This window comes from Rutidosis leptorrhynchoides, chromosome 2 (assembly GCF_046630445.1).
Source record: "Rutidosis leptorrhynchoides isolate AG116_Rl617_1_P2 chromosome 2, CSIRO_AGI_Rlap_v1, whole genome shotgun sequence".
In the NCBI taxonomy this organism is placed as follows: domain Eukaryota; kingdom Viridiplantae; phylum Streptophyta; class Magnoliopsida; order Asterales; family Asteraceae; genus Rutidosis; species Rutidosis leptorrhynchoides.
The window spans coordinates 101,976,873-101,996,209 of record NC_092334.1 but is presented as its reverse complement, the minus strand read 5'-3'; the positions used below and the strand labels follow the sequence as shown (position 1 = coordinate 101,996,209).

The 19,337-nt window shown below is 35.8% G+C and overlaps 3 protein-coding genes and 1 non-coding gene across 4 annotated transcripts; 1 reads left to right on the top strand and 3 right to left on the bottom strand.

Annotated features, from left to right (window-relative positions):
- Positions 1-2,406: 2,406 nt before the first annotated feature.
- On the bottom strand, positions 2,407-2,559 carry LOC139895434 (U1 spliceosomal RNA). Its single transcript, XR_011775882.1, has one exon. It is a non-coding gene; the product is annotated as a U1 spliceosomal RNA (small nuclear RNA).
- A 587-nt stretch (positions 2,560-3,146) lies between these two features.
- Positions 3,147-3,785, bottom strand: LOC139891240 (oleosin 5-like). Its single transcript, XM_071874189.1, has one exon. It carries the CDS (start codon positions 3,759-3,761, stop codon positions 3,258-3,260), a length of 504 nt encoding a protein of 167 aa, XP_071730290.1. The 5' UTR covers positions 3,762-3,785; the 3' UTR covers positions 3,147-3,257.
- Positions 3,786-9,819: 6,034 nt separating this feature from the next.
- Positions 9,820-10,552, top strand: LOC139888137 (chaperone protein dnaJ A7A, chloroplastic-like). The gene is made up of 2 exons (XM_071871169.1): positions 9,820-10,309; positions 10,536-10,552. Exons 1-2 carry the CDS (start codon positions 9,820-9,822, stop codon positions 10,550-10,552), a joined length of 507 nt encoding a protein of 168 aa, XP_071727270.1.
- Positions 10,553-11,147: 595 nt separating this feature from the next.
- Positions 11,148-18,927, bottom strand: LOC139894371 (enhancer of mRNA-decapping protein 4-like). Its single transcript, XM_071877618.1, has 12 exons — positions 18,060-18,927; positions 17,159-17,208; positions 16,924-17,080; positions 16,598-16,816; positions 16,115-16,243; positions 14,726-16,018; positions 14,291-14,647; positions 14,051-14,170; positions 13,805-13,975; positions 12,082-12,246; positions 11,866-11,991; positions 11,148-11,783 (listed from the first exon to the last, which is right to left on the bottom strand). Exons 1-12 carry the CDS (start codon positions 18,786-18,788, stop codon positions 11,478-11,480), a joined length of 3,822 nt encoding a protein of 1,273 aa, XP_071733719.1. The 5' UTR covers positions 18,789-18,927; the 3' UTR covers positions 11,148-11,477.
- Between the last annotated feature and the right edge of the window lie 410 nt (positions 18,928-19,337).

Below are 19,337 nucleotides of genomic sequence, written 5' to 3'. Positions count from 1 at the left end.
TTGAATACTTTTGAAACTCGTTATTATAGGTAATAATGTAGACTTGAATTTGATACGTCATAAAGTTTGTATGATTCTAGAAAGATGATGTTTTTTGGTACTCTTTGTAGTCCAAAAATGGTTGAGCATATAGTAGAACGTGGAACTAAAAGATGTTCACTGCACCTTATAAGGCTCGTGATAACAAATTTAACCTTACACTAAAACACAAACCTAAGCCAATAGTATTTACTATAATATAATTTATTTATTTATCTTTTTTTTTTTTTTTTTTTTTTTTTTATAAATGTAGCATTTCCTAAGATTCTCTTTTTCATTTCTCTAAATCATCCATTGTTTAATTTAAATAATTAAATGAATTATTACTTAATAATGTAAACGTAAGTAATTAATATCATGTGATAATGTAAACATTAATTTGTATTTAATTTTTAACAATAAATTTAGTACATACAAAAAACACTACTCCCAACGCAACGCGCGAAATTTCTAACTCGTTTTAACCATAACTTGTTTTTAGAAATTGTGGCACATAGAACCTCTGCCTCTTCCTCGCCAAGAAGCACGTGGTAAGCCGTAAGTGAAGTATTCCATACTGATCCCTGAGGGGAGGTCAATGCTCATTTCCTCCATTCTACGTTCGAGCTTTCGATAGGTTTGAGGCAAAAGTTCCTCAGAGGGTTGCCCTCGAAATGCGTCTGAATCAAACAATTCAACATTTCGGCCCAGTTTTTGTTGAAGTTTAATCTTTTTGTTATATATAATTAATTAGCATATTCATTTTGTTTTTTTGTTATGTATATATTCTTGTAAAAATTGTGTTGAGTGTGTGCGTTTGCATTTCTAAAAAAAATAGAAAAAAATTACTAATAGATGTTTCAAACAAAGTTTTCGGTTAATGTCTATTTTTTGAATTGTTGTTCGGAAAAAAAATGTCTATTTTTGAATTTTCTAATGACAATATTAAATGATGATAAGGATAGTTATTATCGTGAAAATGTGGTTAGTAACATGTTTTTTTTTTTTTTTTTTTTTTTTTTTTTGAAAGGCAAGCATATTATTATTAAATAAAATAAAAGAAACAAACTAGCAAGAAGCTAGTCAATACGCGAGACAACACACAAACAACTGAACAAATAAAAACCCGAACAAACCTAAATAACACGAAAACAATCTAAGAAACTCTCAAACCCCTAGTTCAACTACCAAAGATCCAAAGGAATAATCATACACGAAAATCTCAAACATACACGACCGACCCCGAAACGATAAAACACCACGACTAATCGATGAAGCTACGTTTCCGAGCCCGAGGAAGAGTAGGATGAGCATGATGAGCAACATGAGCAACAATCAACTTCATTATCGTCCTCCTCAGAATCTTTCATCACATCATCGATAAAATACCTTTCATACCATCGACGTTTATCCCGACATCTATTACGCTTCAAATTTTTTCTTCCCCGAACATATTTAAGTTTTTAATAACAACCAGGGCCGGCTAAGGCTATGGACGAGGCGGGCTACGGCCCGGGGCATCATGCGGTTAGAGGCATCATTTCGAAAAAAATTATTAATACCCATAGTTTAAACCTCATAAAAATATATGTTTGCGTAACTGTTGGAGGCATTTTATAATCATTTCGCTCTGGGCATGCAAAAACTTTAACCAAAGTTTGACCGGCCCTGATAACAATTAACAACTTAGGATTATCATTAAAAAAATGTCATTTTTTAACTATGATATACAAATTTATAATTTTTCATTCACTACTTAAAATCTCACCAATCAAATATCATATCTAAACATTAATGATTGTTTTCATTAATTTGTTAAATGATAAAGTGACGGACAACTGAACATGGTAAATGAAAACTCAAATAGTCATGTATACAGAAAATACTACTTTGTAAACACTTTTAATCGAGATTGGAAGAGAGTGAGCTACACCGAATTAGTCAAAATACGGTTAAAAATGAGTTCCAAGCCAGTGCTCTTTACGTATACTTCAAAAAAAAAAAAAAAAAAAAAAAAAAAAAAAAAAAAATCTATTTACACCCATTGTTATATTCAATTTAATTTAACAACATTTTGTTGCATTTCAGTTACCTGACGTTACAACATTCGCACGAAAGTGAAAATTAACAAAACCCAAAGGTTTGAATGCTTTCTTGGTATCGTTTGTTTTGTTCAATATGTCGATAGTTAAAACAGAAACGAAACATTTTTTCGCTTTCACAAAAATGTCTAACCTTAATTTTTTCACACCCTTAGGACGTCTAGTCATTCAGTTTAGCTTGAACTCATTAAAGATTGAAAAAAAAAAAAAAACATCTATTTTTAATATAAAAAAAAAATTAAACGAAGATGATATATAAACGTAGAAATATTAAACTAAAAGTTTGATAGGGGCCGCGGGAACGCAAGCCTCCACTGCCACAAATTTTGACGTAGGATCGAATCGACCTTAAGCTAGCACCCTTTCAACGTGCAATGAAAGTCACCAACCTAGGCCATGGACCTTTTTGATCACCCATTGAACTCGTCCAGGTAAGTACCTAAACCGTTACCCCTTCATCCCTTTTTAGACCACTCCCAATGGTCCGCCCTCAATCCCTTCCTCACCATTCTTCCTCGAGGGCTCCATTGGCATTGGTGTGCCCTCCCAAGCCCTCAGTCCGCCCTCACAAGATTCGCCCTCATCTGTTTCTTCCCCAAGCATCTTCCAGCACGAGATCATTTTTTCTTTCTTTTTTTCTTTGCTTTATTTACTTGTACTTTAGCATAAACAACCTTGTACATTACTTATTTAATTAATTTTGTGGGGTATGTGATTGGGAGGAAGTATGTCATGGTTGGCAATGATGTGTCCTGAGAGTGTTATGAGAGGAAGTGGTGAGAAATGAGGAGAGAGAAAGCTGATGTGGCGCTGAGGAAGTGTCCATGACGGTGTCATGGTTGGGAGTGGTCTTATACCACCACATCTAATCACTCTTTTCACTCATGCTCCGATGTGGGGCCACCCTCTTTCATAAAACTATTAATTAATAATAATTATAATCACATCAAGATTAGATTAGATGACTAATAAAACCTCCAAAGTTATACAGTACGATAATTTGAATTACTTTTAGCGCGACATCAAACAACATACATGTAAAATCCATTATTATCCATTTATCCATTATTATAACATTGCAATTACAAATAAACAAACAAACTAAAATTATTATTCATTCCAAAACAGCAAGTTAAACTAAGCTTTATTAGCGGCTGTTTTTGTATCAGGTGAGTTTTGCACTGTTTGTTTCAACTGACTACCCCACTCTTTTCCAGTATCCTTCACATTTTCTTTAATATTTTCACCATAATCTACCAACTTTCCTGCAGCTGATTCAATACCTTGCGTTAATTGTTGCGTTTTAACGGTCCGAAAAACCCAACCCAAAGCTGATAGTCCCAAGATAGCCATGGTGCCAGCAGCTGCAAACCCAACCAAAGCTGCAAGAACCGCAAACAAAGCACCAGCAATAACAGGGCTGAATATGAGAAGTAGTGGTGAAGTCACTACAAACAGAGTCATGGTTGCTAAGAAACTGAACCCCATCATGGCTAGAAGTGGTCCACCAATAGTAAGGCCTACCACGGTTGCAAACAACATGGTTTTGGTGCTTATTTGTTGGTGTTTGTACTGTTTGAGATGTGTTTGGTATTGAGGATTTTCATATTGAGGTCTTTGAAATTGAGTTTGAGTCTCCATGGTTGTTTTTTTTTTTTTTTTATGTTTTTGGTTTTCTTTTTTAATGTGTTCATGAGGTTTGAAAGTTGAATGGTATATAAGAGGAATTGTGGGAGGTGATGGGATTGGAATGAAATGGTTGTGTTAAATGGTGAAATGGCACGTGGCATGTTTTGTAGGAGGTGTATGTATGTAAATTTGACATGTGGTTGTCAAATTTTGAGCATATCTGAGATCAGCATTCATGTATGCTTATGGATAAAGCAAAACTATGTGGAAGTATTTAATTGTTTATTGTGTTTCGATTTATGTTATGCACGTTACATGTTAAGAAAAGGATGTATTTTATATTTATTTTAGATGTATGTAATAATCTGTGCTTTTATCATTGACTATAAAACTATGGTATTGGGATACCATGGACCGGAGTACTTTGGAACAAGAAGTTAGAAGAAAAAATTTTGTTGACAAATTAAAATGTTGTTATTCCCTTCATATTTTGATGTTGTGACTGCAAGTAACATCATTATATATATATGATTTCCAGGTTCCTTTCACAAATGTGTATATATGGAGCACAATATGTAATGATCAATTTTATCTGTTTGAACAGGAAAGCGATTGGTATCTGTTTGGTCAATTTTCATGTTTAGGTTTTTTAGGTTAATTGTGTGTAGTTCTTAGTTTGTTCTCGTATATTTTGAATATTAATTCTTTAATTTTTTCGTAAAAAAAGAGAAGTGCTTGATTATTTTTAATTGAAGAGTATATACTAGAGTATAGTATTGTACAATATAATATTTCATTTGTTCTCGTATATTTAGAATATCAATTCCTTTTGAAAAAGGGGAATTGATCGATTATTTTTAATTGGACATATAGTAGAGTGTTGTACAATCTAATATTTCAATATATGTATGTGGTGCGTATAAATCGATGTACGAATCACTCTTCATTTATATGTTTCATTGACTACGAAAGACCTTAATTTTTTTATTTTTTTTGGCAGAAAAACTAAAACCCATATAAAAACGATGTCGTTTCTCAAAGAAAAACGTCTTCAACAAGAATACAAAAGAAACAAAGGAAACGGATGCTCGCGCCTAGAAAGCAACCGTCTAAAAAAACTATAAAAATAAACGGCGAGCTTCCCTAACTACCTGAAATAATCTTAAAACAAACTAAACAAATCTAAGCCAACCAACATCCAAACTAAGCAATCTAACAAGAAATCAACAAACAAAAAAGGACAACAAAGGCACACGAGACAAACTCAAGATTTCAACCTCTAGGTCCCGCTCTCTTCAACTTACCATTAATCGCTTCTTTCAAAGTCTTCTTCACGGAACGATTCTCTATCTTATAAGATAACACATTGGCAGTTCCATCACCCGGTGCACACTCCCCGGCCAAACGTGTCATCATATCATCAAAGGCCGCAAAAGCCTCTGCAGACATATTTCCTATCCCGTTTGCCGATGAACTATACCGCCTTTTCCCTCATGAGCATCCATAAACAAGTTTTGAATCGCGTTCACGTAATTCAAGTCATCGGTATGATCTCTAAGATTAAAAGTGTCGGAAATGGAAGCCACATACACATTTTTTCTTGACCTCGGATTAGCATCTCTAAGTAGACTCCTTGAAATATCTTTATTCAAAACTTACCACTCTTTACAAAAACCATCACACGAAGTTACATCGCAATCACAATAACATCTTCCACTTACGACCAATCAAAATCGGTACCAGGCTATCTTCATTTGATTCTAAGTTACGTTTAGCCAACAACTCTTCTTTCTTTTCCTTCTTCTCCTTCTTCAAACGGGCCAATTTAACCGCAAACGTTGTGTCATCATCATTTGACTCCGAATCACCTTTAGACACGTACACATTGTCAACCGAATCAGAAAACACCCTATCAACATCAATACCCGAACTAGGCCCAACATGTTAAGTCGGCCCAAGATGAGAAACAGTGGGCTTCAGCCCAGATTTTACAGTGGGCTTCGACCCGCCAGATACTTTGGAATTTGGCCAATCAACACATTGAACAATAAATACTTGCCCGAGAATAACAGAACCATGGTGAGAAACAGTGGACTTCATCCCAGAGTTAACAGTGGGTTTCGGCCCGTTAGAAGCATTAGAGATCGGTTCATCGACACATTGAACTGCAGATTCAGGCCCGAATCCAAAAAATCTAGAAGTACAAGGTGAACTATGATCAAAATTCACGTTATCTAAAGAACAAAACTTCAAAGGGGACACTTGAGCAAGCAAACTTGGATCATTGTTACTCGATTGCTCCCTTTTTGTCTCCGGATGTGTAACAACAACACCCGACTTAATTAACATAACGGAAGACCTTAATGATAACGTTTGGTATTTTCTAATTACTATTACTATTCTATATATTACTAAAAGGCTGGAATGTCGTATTTAAGAGAAAAAACGTCGTTTGGTTATGAAACCCTACACGACAAAAACAAAAGTTTTGAAATTTTATTATGTTGTCGATTAGGGATTGGTCGCGTGACAAATGCCAATAATACCTCCATTGTTCGGATGATGATGATGATGTTGACCTCGTGATTTTTATGATTAATAACAAGAGAGGTCGTGCGTTTACTCATTGCACAATCTATCTCTTAAGAAGATTGTACCTCATCATTAGCACATGTTTATGAATCCGTGTATTACATATTAAAACTAATATCTCACTAATATCTCTATCAAACTCCACCAGTATTGTATATTATAAAGCTTTGTACAAACGTAATTTTAATTAAAATAGATCTAATGATCTAGAAACATTACGAGTTGTACAAACCCAACTGGTCTGTTTGAGTAGCCCTTACGATCTACTTGAACACTACACATTAATTACCTTCAACACAACCTAGTACAACATACACCATTGACAACAAAATTCATTGCAACATAACGTTCAAGCCCTTAACTTATGAAACCCTGCATCTTCAGTCATCTCAACCCTAGCGAAATATCCGAATAATAAACGTCGTGAACTGATTGATGGAGAGAAACTTGTGGCATTTTGATAAATCCCGATCCAAACCGAAACAAAGCAACTAAATAACAGTCAAAGACGACCGTCCCACCAAACGCCTACACACAAAAAGGGCGGACATCCAATTCCGAAGACAGTAAACTAGCAAACGTGTCAAAGGAACAATCGAACATATAACCTTGACACATTCAAAACCAGGTGGTGCTTTAGCAAGATATAGAACGTGGGTCAAAAAATTAAGCACCAGACAAATGAAGGACCACAAAGGCAAGAATAAACCGAAAACCCGGGAAAGTAGCTATGAAAATACCACAAAACACCCACCATTGAAACCCATTTGAAGCACCGAAACAACCACAATTCACTCCAAATTTTCAACCAAACCCCGCTAAAAACACGTAAAACTACCAAAAAGTAAAAAACCCTGCTAATAACTCTAACGTAAGCAAGCACCAAACTCAACAAGGAAGAAACCCCACAGCCACCACCTAAAGACCACCTCACCTGAGTAACAAACTGACAATGTAAAAAAGCAAAGACCAAGCAAACAGGACCCGAGAGCACTTGCTAAGTATCGATGGTCGTCACTGATGGTGTGATGGCTACCGACAACTTGAACAAACTACCGAGGAACCAAAGATGTGGTCTATCGAAAAATCGAATTTGCAGCAAAACGGCCCCGCAAAAGAGGAACCGAATCAACCCAGACACCAAAAATATATATCAATCGAGAAAGGAGACAAACCTGAAAAGTGTATGAGAAACTCCGATAGATGATGACTAGAGAGAAAGGAGACTTCAGGAAGAGACGAGCAGGTGAAGACTGAAGAATAAAGCGGAGTAGATGCTTTTGAAGAAGAATTGAGGTGAAACAAGACACCAATGGTCGAAATTGCCCCGACGCTTGAATTCTCCGGTTGAGAGAACGAGAAGCCAATTAGGACAGGAAATCAATTTAAGGACATGCATAACCAACCGAACCACCACACGACCGCATAGAACAAGTGAGTACACTCCATTCTCGCCGATTGCAGCCGGCGCTAACCGACTGTCATGGTGCCCAAAAAACACAAAAACACGTCGGATCGGGAAGGGGAAGGAGACATACCAACTAATAAGGAACAAAAATGAAAGTAAAGCCTAACAAGTAAATATTATTTAATTGTAAGTAAAACTCTCGGGGGAAGGGAAGAAGGTCAATCCCTATCGTAACTAAACTATTCATCCTTTTAATCTTCCACATCAGCGCCACATCAACACCAATATCCTATAACTAACTCATAATTAAACACTCTCTATAATGGCTAAAACAATACTCCTCTTAATATACAACGTACAAGAAATAAAACATCAAGTCCAACAATAAAAAGCCACTGAACCCACAATTCCTATAACTAAACTTAAAACTTCCGTTAAATCCATGGTGAATACGGGTAACTAAAGCGGGTAATGAGCCCGTGCCTATGGTTAGTTAGGGGTAATGACGGGTAATGTGCGGGTAACGGACGGGTAACTAACGATAGGGGTGGTCTAACTAGACAGTTACCTAATTAAACTATGAAACATATCTCAGACTTCAATTCAAACCAAACTATTAGTTTAAAATATTTTAATTTCTTCAAAAAAGTTTTTGCTAACTGATTAACCACACATGCTCGTCGTAATAGGTCCTTGTGTGCAATTTGTCATGTTTTAATATCAAATTCACTTCCTTAAAGCAACTCCTTATCAGTACACAAATTAAATTAAATTTCAAGCTGACAAGTACTAAACAAGATTAAATTTAGAACTTCAAAAGAAAAAATTAGTCTATATATACAAAACTAATGTATAATCAAAAGTTATTGTGTAACAATAATTTATTTTTCTTTTATTAATATTAAAAATAGATTCCATCGAAAACGAGTTATAAACTATTAATTACAGGACTTAATAATAATAATAATAATAATAATAATAATAATAATAATAATAATAATAATAATACAACAACAATGATCAATCCCACGAATGTAGGGTATGGAGGAGGTGGAGTGTATGTAGATAATCATTTCTCGAACTCTAGATTAGAAGGAAGTCACTACTCCACCCGCGAGTATAGAACCCGTGACTAGATGATAATAATAATAATAATAATAATAATAATAAATAATAATAATTATTATTATTATTATTATTATTATTATTATTATTATTATTATTTTTAACTTAAAAGTTTTAAAACTTACAAAAAATTAGTGGGAAGCCTAGAGACAATCTGGGCCCCCACACCTCTAGCAATAGCAAAACCTATCCTAGTAAAAATATGAGCAGCAGCACCCGCGATTATTATTATTATTATTATTATTATTATTATTATTATTATTATAATAACATCAATAGAAATAGAAAGAAATAGAAGATGATAAAGATTGTTTACTTAAAATATGGAAGGTAAGATCAAGGTGACTCTAAGCATTATTTTGACAAAGACTGCCACAGAGATATCCCTTCTAGAAACCTTCAATCTGTTTTGGTGCACCAAAAACAGATGGAGCCCTCACCCAACCCTTGAACCCTAACTTTGTCCACCCGCCATGGCTCATGCATGGTCCCCAAGCCATGGACCCTGGTCACCCAAGCCTTCTAGAAGGACTTAACATAAAACATATAGGACAAGCACCACCAACACGCAATAATATAATAATAATATATAATAAAAATAATATCACTGTGAGTGGTATGTATGAGTTGAGATCCAACTTGGAGATAGTTTTCAATATTTAATGGTACTGTCAACATCAATGGAATTTAGAAAAGTCTGTGGTGAGCTTTCCTAAAATTTAAGTCCTGCCAACATCGTCGCGAATTAACTTTATTCCTAACGTGTGTGAGTGACAAATGAGAGCATTCAAATCTATGTTGATATAATCGTTCAAAAATAATAATAATAATAATAATAATAATAACAATAATAATAATAATAATAATAATAATTTTAAAAAAAAAAATAATAATAATAATCTCATTAAAATTAATCTATAATCTTTTGACTTTTTGTGTATAAATATGAGTGTCTCCCAACAATTCCAAATCGTACTCAAACATTCTAATAACATCATTCTCCAAAACCCTAATTCTGTATCGTTTTTCTATTTTGTAGAATCACACTCGACTCTCAAGATGATCGGAACTCTAACCAGTTCAATCGGAGTAAGACCTCTCCGATCACCGGTAAATTCAACCGGAAAGGTGAAATTCCGGCAATGCACCGCCGTGCTTCACGTTGCAGACGCTGAACTGGCGGTTAATTCGACTGCAAACGGAAGACATTCGAGTTTTTACGAAGTATTAAGAGTTAAACGTAACGCAACGCCGAATGAGATTAAAGCTGCGTACCGGAATTTGGCTAAGGTTTTTCATCCGGATGTATTGGATGTGGAGCAACATGATGAACGGAAGTTTATTGAGATTCATAATGCTTACGTCACGTTGACTGATCCAGCGGAACGAGCCATGTATGATACGAGATTGAATGATAGATTTGGACGGCGTTCAGGTGTGTACATGGCCGGTGGAATAAGACGGGGGATTTATACGTCTCGACGGTGGGAGACCGATCAGTGTTGGTAGTAACTTTAGGAATAATTAGATTAGAATGTTGTAGATTATACGAGAGTATATATTTATTACTGTACATATTTGTTAATTAATTTAAATTACTTGATATATTTTCTGATTGGTTTGTTGAACCAACACGGTTTTTTTTTTTTTTTTTTTTTCAGTTTATCCTGATTCCTGAATCCTAGCGTTTTGGTTCATTCGTTAATATTACCTGCAGACTACTCCGTATTATATTTTGGTACTGTGACCTGAATCAAGCATCAAGATTTATGTATTAAACTACTAATTTTCTATAAAAAGATAATATAAAAAAAGTGGATGGCCTCTAGGACTTGTGTTAAAAATATGATAAGAAAAAGTTATTTTCTGCTATTAAACTGGAAAATAAACAAAAATTATATCTCTGTATTACATAAGTAATCCGTGTCACCAACATTTGTAAACTTTTTTTGTTGGTACAGTGGGCACAGGAGGGTAAAGTAATTCATCTTATTTTGCCAAAAATTTCAAACCAAATTGGTTCCGTATATTCGTCAAGTTCAAAGCTAAAATTAAATCAGTGTTACTCTCGCTAAAATCAAATCAGTATTACTCCCTACGGAATCAAATACACACAGATTTTGGCCTTTGAGTGGTACTTGGAAAAAGAGCATTGTCACTCAGACAAGTGAAAAGTACGAGAACCATCACTTTTAAGGATAACCGGCGTAACTTTTTCAAAAAGAAGTCACAGGCAAATAAAGTGAACCCAGTAGAAACAAAGTGAAAAACAATTAATAAAAAAAAAATATCTCAAAGCTTTGGCTAAACCACCACCACATACAGACAACATCTACACACAAGATAAAAATTTATGAACGAATGTACATAATTTGAAAAAACAAGACCTAAAACATCCTTAAATCAAAAACAAATACTCCGTATATATTAATAATTAATAATAATAATCAAACAAATGTCCAATAAAATCATAACCTTAACCAGACCCTTCTAACAACTGAAGTGCAAAATACATGAACCAATACAAAATTTGAAAACTTTATACAAACAAAACTCTGTAGATAGATAGATGCATATGAACCCTTATGTCCGACATCCATTACTTACAGGGTCCTGAGTGTGGAGTCGATGAGTCTCATGACAACCCGTATGCTCGAAAGCTCAGCCACCGAAGTTGTAGGGATGCTTACTTGATGATTTAGTATCGAGTTGACTTGCTCAAATAGTGGACGAACGTGCATTGATATCATGCTGTCTGATGGCTTGATGGCCACCACCACATCCATCATCCATCCAAGTTTCTTTGATGTGTTGTTGCCAATATCAAAAGCCAACTGCTGCAGTAACGATAGTAGCACCCCTTGACTCAGTGGCACAGGGTTGGTTGTTAATAACCCCTGCAGGTCAACCTAGTTGACAACAATCAAAATATATAAGAACACCATCAAAACATATGCAAGGGTTGAAAAAAAAAAAGATCAAAACATATACCTGAGAGCATAGCCAGGAGACAATCAAAACATCACTTCTTTGCAAAGCAGCAGTGAACGCCTCCTCGTACTTATGTTCATATACCAACCTAGACAACTCTTGTTTTGGATCCAATGGTGCCTCGATCTGTTGCATTAAGATAGGTAATGTTGTATATCATGATATTGTTGCCAGGTATGAATGATTGCAGACAAGATAACAAAGAGAAAAACTGACCTTCTCCTGAAAACTTCCTAGAGGTCCATTGCTCAATTGGGTTATCAATGGGTTGGCTGATTCCGAATTTGCCCTTGCCAGTGCAAGGGATACCAACTTCCTTTGACCATCAGCTATTTCAGTGCTCAAACTTCGAGTCAAAGACGATGCAGAGTTTATGGCATCCTACAAAAATACCAGTTAGACATAATGAAGAACTTGTTAAACTTAACATTACTAGAATCGATGGACGAGATGGAGGTGGTACGAGTGGTGAACGTGGTAGATTTGGACAATGCGGAGAAATTACAAGAAAATTTGGTGCTCCTAAGGGGTATGTTCGTCTTTTTCTAAAGTTTAATATGAAGTGTTGGTTTAATTATTCCATATAAAATCAACTTGATCCTTTACCCACGGTTGCTCTCATAGATAGAGAAGTGTTCTCGGCTTTGGAACACAGTGGATTTGACGGTAGGAGTGGTGGTAGATTTGGTGGCAATGCGAGTGGTGGACGTGGTAGATTTGGGCAATATGGAAAATTTACAAGACTATCCACACCAAAAGATGGTGAATCTGGCAATCCCACTGGGGTAAGTTGGTCCTTTCAAAAAAGTTCAATTTAAAGTATTGGTTAGATTTGCTTTGTAAATTAATTTTTTAATGATCCTTTACTCAGAGTTGACTTTGCTCATATGAATGCGTTCCAAACTTTGGAACATAGTGGTTCAGACTGTGGAGAAAGCACGATAACCGTCAGGGAAGCCAAACCAAGAAGTGATACATGGTCCGATAGTTCCAAGCTAAAACTTCCTCATTTTGTATATTCAACATACATTCTGCATTATTGATATTTGTCAATATTCGAATTAGATTTTCAAAAATGTCAATGAAATTGTGAAATACCTATATCATGCATCTGTAATTTGCAATCTGTATTAAACAATTTCATTGACTTATTTGATAATTATCTAACTTGAAAATGACAAGTATCAATAATGCAGGATGTTGAACGTATAAAATGAACAAGTTCTAGTCCGGGTTCTGCATCACCTCGTGGTTTGACATCTTCTACGGTATTTATGCATTCACCACAATGGAAACCACTATGTTCTAAAGCCTGAAACACATTGCTATGATCAAAGTAAAACCTTAGTAATGGATCATCAGGAAGTTAACTTATAGAACCAATGCACCAACACTTTATATTAAACTTTTTTAAAAGACCAACATACCCCTTGGGAGCACCAGATTCATTATCTTTTGATATGGACATTCTTGTAATTTCTCCACATTGCCTAAATCTACCATGACCACCACTCGTACAGCCACCATCTCAGCCACCAAACCTACCGCCACCATCTCGTACGCGTTTCAGTTACGCAATTCGCGTTTTCAGTTTTGCAATTTAGTTTCAGTTTTGCAATTCAGTTTCAGTTTTGCGATTAAGTTTAAGTTTTGCAATTCAGTTTTTAGTTTCGCGTTCCGGTTTCAGTTTTCAATGCCACGATTCAATTTTCAGTTTTCAATTTTAACTTTAGCTTCAGCTTCGGTTATCAGATTTTATCTTTTAGATTCCCGTTTCAATTTCAATTTTCAAGTTATCCTCACTGTAACTCGACCCAAACACGACCCGACTGGGTTCGACCCGTTTAGACCCGTTAAAAAAAGCTCACCATTTGGATTCAACCAAAACCCGATCCCAACCGAATGCCAGTTATAATTATAATTTAGTATAGTTATTTACCCTCAAAGCAATCGCCAAAGGAGAATTTGCAGACTCAACTTGTTGTTGAGCTGCAGTTGTATGTTCAATCATTCCCTTTTGAAATGTAGCTTCCACTTGATTGAACATGGCCTTGCAAGACATTTCAAACGCAGGTACAACAGATGCCTCCATACTCGACTTCAATGCTTCCTGTAAAATAAACCAACGGTTCAGATCAACAAATTAGTAATATTCAAAGTACACCATATCAGGTTAAACTAATACCTGTAACGCTTGTTTTCCGGAAGTTTGAAACTGGGTTTGAATTTGCCTAGTAACAGCAGCTTCAAGTTTGGAATTAACCGATTTTTCCAGTTGGTTAACAGACTTATCGCCAACACCTCTCTACATGTAAACATTAATCAAATTTCTATATGTGACATGCTAAAAAAAAAAAAAATAAAAAAAAAAAAATAAAAAAAAAATAAAAAACTAGGATATTCATATTTCAAATTCTATAATAACCTGAAAAGCCTCGGTGATCGTTGTAGCTACGGTTTTCTCGATAACTGGGGTAACCGATCGTACGACAGCTGTCACGAGTGAAGATGTTTCTTTCTTCAACATTTTCTCAAACGCAACAAGTAAGTCCTTGTGCCCGTTTGTAACCAAACCCGAAACTTGTTGATGGCGATCTCGGTTTGACTTTTCTTGCTTAGTAAATTCTTCTTGAGTTCGAGCCCAGATAGAATCAGAGTTAGCTTTATAAGTTTTCTCCATGGTTTTTCCTATGGCTGCCTCGATTCTTTTACCTTCTTTAGTTAAAGGTACCGTTAACATTCCTGGAATCTGCTTTTGAAGTTCCTTTTGATTCATCAAAACCTGCAATTAAAAGATCCAAAATTTACCTACTATTATGAATTATACGCGTGTTATTATCGACAGGCGACAGATACTAACCTGCGTGATAGTTTCTTGCATAGAATGAAGTTGTGAAAGTATCAACTCAGCAGACTGAACACCTGAAATGACACCTGGCTCATTAAGTACACTTGTGATGGGAGAAGACGGGTTTGACCCTTGGGTTGACTTTCCCGTATCTTTTTTCTCTTTGGTTGAAGACACTGGTTTCGGGGAATCAACTGTTGCAGGTATGACTGAATCAACCTGTCCGGAAACGTCAACTTTATCATCTTGAATTTTGACTTGACCACCTAAGGTTTGACTTTGACCTGACCCATCAAGTTGACTTCCGAAATCTGATGCCTGTGAAGCAAAACCATGAACCTCACCTTGAGTTACAGGTTCAACATCTTGCTTTTTCCCCATTTCACCCACAACTTTCACCCCTAACTCAACGTTTTGTGCATCGGACTTAAAAACCGTGTCACGCACATTTAGATCCATGTCATTCTTCACCTCATAAACGTGACTTATCTCAGATGATGACGTGGCCATTAATTCAGCAGGAGTTACCAAATGAGTTGGATGCTTAAACTTTGTACCATCCTCTTTTAAAACTTTGCTTTCATCAGTTACTGAATCGGGACCCAATGAAACGTCTACTTTTTGCTCACCCGACTCATGGATTTCGGGAAAACTTTTCATATCAGAAAGTTTATGAAGCAAAGTAACTGGAGGTGATTCAATAGAAGATTCAGTCAAACGAGAACTTGAAGGCTGTCTTGATATGGAACCAACATCAGAAATCGGTACCGAAACATCCAAAGACATTTCTGCCTTACTTCTAGAAGTTTCTAGAGTATTCAAACCTTCAGTAACAGCATCACGTGAAACAGTTGAGTCCTGTTTCTCATAAATGATCCCACTATCAATTGGAGGTGGTAAGCACTGGGATAACTCCAAAGCATATTGTTGAATAGCCTGTGTCTGAACACAATAAACTTGAACAATTTGCTCCCCATGTTGTAATATATCACTTGTGCCTGTAAAACTTAGTATGGGCATAGTGACTGTAAACTCTGCAATGTAGTCCATACGGGTGGCTTCTGGATTCGGGCCATACTCCAAGTGTACAACGTATATAGCGTTTTTCTTTGCGTTTGCTAGTAACAAAAGACCGGCTTGGGATAATGCAACTACTTGATTAAAGAATGCGTCTTCAACTTGAGACTCAGAGGAACTCTTTAATTCAAGTGTTTGTAAACAGCGCCATGAATCAGCATCGCTAGGAAGCAACCATCCTTCTTCACTGTCTGAGGCCCATATTTTCACTTCGCGATTTAAAGGACCCTATCAAGTTCAATAAATCAGTAATATGTTTAGCCAACTATATAGGTGAATATATGCTTCACAGCAGATTTAAAGAATATGAAAAGACATACATACCCCTGTGATAAGAATGATGTGATCTGGGCGATGAGGGGCCGTCAAGAATGTAACAGAGTTGACAGGCAGACCATTGTGTGGTTTCAACACTGCAATTGGTGTGGACTTTCGATCTTCCCAAATCTTTATCTGTTTAACAAAAATATCATTTACAAGAACATTAGTCATTTAGTAAAACCATTTACATTAATCTGTTTAACTGTACCCACAACTCAACAATTTATGAAGAAAGAAAACTAGATACATGATCCATACTCTTGTACTTGTGTCCCAAATAAGACTACATGCTATAAAAGTATAAAGTACCCTTTACCATTAGCCAAACCTTACTATATCAGGTTTGATTGATTGGTAAAGGAATGACAATATCTTTTCTAAATAATGCAATCCAGAACCGCATAGATAGGATACAATAATACGGAGTATATCATTACATGCATTGGTCACATTAGATTTTAATTAAGGATTAAGATGTTAACTAACCGTTCCATCTATTGAGGCAGAAACCAAACGGGTAGTCATCCATTGACACATCGACAGATCGGTCACTTCCCCATCATGACTACCAACAAACTGAACTCCATTAATCAGCTTATCAATAGGACACTTGAGAGGTTCGTCTGCAGTAAACACTTCACCCCTCCCAACTTTTGTAGTATCAATTCTCAAAACATGTTTTCCGATCCCAACAACAAGGACCTCCTGCAACACAAACAATTATCAGTATAATGTCTGGAGTAAATATACCTAGAAGATTAAAATAAATAAATAAATAAATAATAAAATGATAGTTGGAAAAGAATAATTACTTGCTTATGACAGTGCCAACAAACTCGAGGATGGACAGATTCTCCTTCCCCAACAATCTGAACTGCAGTAACTATCTTCCCTGTAATCTGTGGCTTATCATCCTCATCTGTGCCTTCTGTAATTTTCCAAACATAAACACGTCCATCCATGCTCGCACTGGCATATATAAATGGTTCGGTTATATCTTGCTGTATGTTTAAAATATATAAGGATAAACATCAAGCAGATTATTACCTAGCTAGAAGGTCAACATCCTCAGCGAAGAAAGCCATATCTGTAACCCTCTGAAAAGAACAAACCATTTGATCGAATTAACAAATATACAAGAATCAAATTCACTAAGTCAACAGACTTTCAGTTGCAGGTTCCAAACAATCAAGGCATATAACCTTGTTTTAGTGCAGTAGTGAACATGTCTCCTACTTCATTGATTCACTATTTAGATGTTGTATAATCAAATTTATACTAATAACTTTTCATCTAAAACTTTCTTGAATACTCAGAATTTGCCAAAACACTCCACGCCAATCAAACATGTATTATTTAGAACTTCAAGCAGCAGAATCACATCCGAACCCCATATTTAGTAACAAAGTTTATTACTCCTTATTATATAACTACAAGTTTTCAATGACAAGTAAAGCACATTCAAACATTTTTTCAACTTAAGTTGTTAAAAATCAATCTACGATTATCAATAGAAAATTTGCATACTTCATATAGTATAATCGAGCACTATTACATAACTTACAAACTAAAAAAAAAATCGACCATAAAAATGGGTCAGCATTCAGAAACATATGAAGTCTTGGACTTTTTATAGCATTTTATAACAAAGTCATCTATCACAAGTAACTAAAAATCTGATTACCACCTATGGTATCAACCTACAACTAAATGAAAAACAACAAAACAAGATACGGAAGGCACTCACCCCCATCCAATTACTGTAGTAGTGTTCATAACTTTAATAAAAAAAGTCATAAAGTTAGAAACTTTCATACATATGATCAATAACAAACATACAAAGCCCAATTAAAATATAAAAGATCAGATCTTTAAGCTACTACATCCACACAGATTGCAATCACAATGAATATATCATTCGATACTGAACCTGGAAAAAATAACAAACCTGAGCTAGACCCTTAAGCAGTGATCTCAAAGCAGTATTGATATTAAGAACCCGAATCGCACCAAGTTTCAACCCATAACATATATAGCTCTTATTAACAGCAATCTGTCTTCCGACAACAAGACCTGGATCTGAACCATACTTAGTGATCGGAGTAACCTCAAGTTGAGGCTGTACCTCACCAGGCAACCTTAAATCTATATCATACACAACACTCTCACCACTCAAGTAACGACCTTTTGGATGCTTACTACTAGGCATCCTTAAAGGCCCTGAAGAAGCTGAATGCAATGCAGGTACAGTTAACATAGGATTGGTTGACTGAACCATAGGAATAGATGACTGAACCTGATTTATATTATTATTGGTATTATTACTATCAGTTCTGGTTGGTGGTGGTGTACTTAATAACGCCATTAATCTAGCTCCATGATTAGGGTTCCCGTTAGGGTTAGAGTTTGGCTGAAATTGAGGTGATGGGAGGTGAAACTGAGGGTTGTAGATAGGGTAGGGACCGCCGGTGATGGTGGGAGGGGGGTAGGATGCGGCGATAGACGGTGGTGGGTAGGGAAAGCTGTTAGGGTTAGGGTTTTGAAAATTGATGGAATTAGGGTTTGATGAAACTGGGGGTGGTGATGGTGATGGTGATGATGATGGAGGATTGAAGAAACGTTGAACGTCAAATGGACCTCCGCCTGGTTGTTGATTTTGGTTTCCAGGGGAAGCCATGGAAGATGTGGAGATTGAGATCTGAAAGTGTGAAATTGAAAGAGGGGTTTTAGGGATTTGGATGTGAATTAGTTATTAATTGGGTTAATTAGGTTTTGATTTGAAATTGATCTGATTTGATTTGATTTGATTGAAGGGTTTGTTTGTTTGGTGTAGTATATATGTGTGATGATGATGGTAAGTGAGATTATTGAAGTTGAATAGGATGACTTTTAGGAGACCGAAGCCCACGAAGAAGATGAACAAAATGAATTAAGATTTACTCCGTATTATTTATTTTTTTAATTTATTCTATTACAGTTGAAAAATATTAAAAAATACGCTTCTACCTTGAATTTAAGAATGTCATCGGATCAGATTTGGACAGGGTTTAAGTAATTTCAGACCCGAACCCGATTAAAAAAATTTGTCCTAAATCCGGAATCATACCCGACGGCCGACGGGGTCTCCATTTACTTGCTAACCGTCGGGTATCGGGTTTTCCACTGGTAAACGGGGATCTGGATATGTATATTGATTTTATTTTTGACAAATTTCATACTAAAAAAC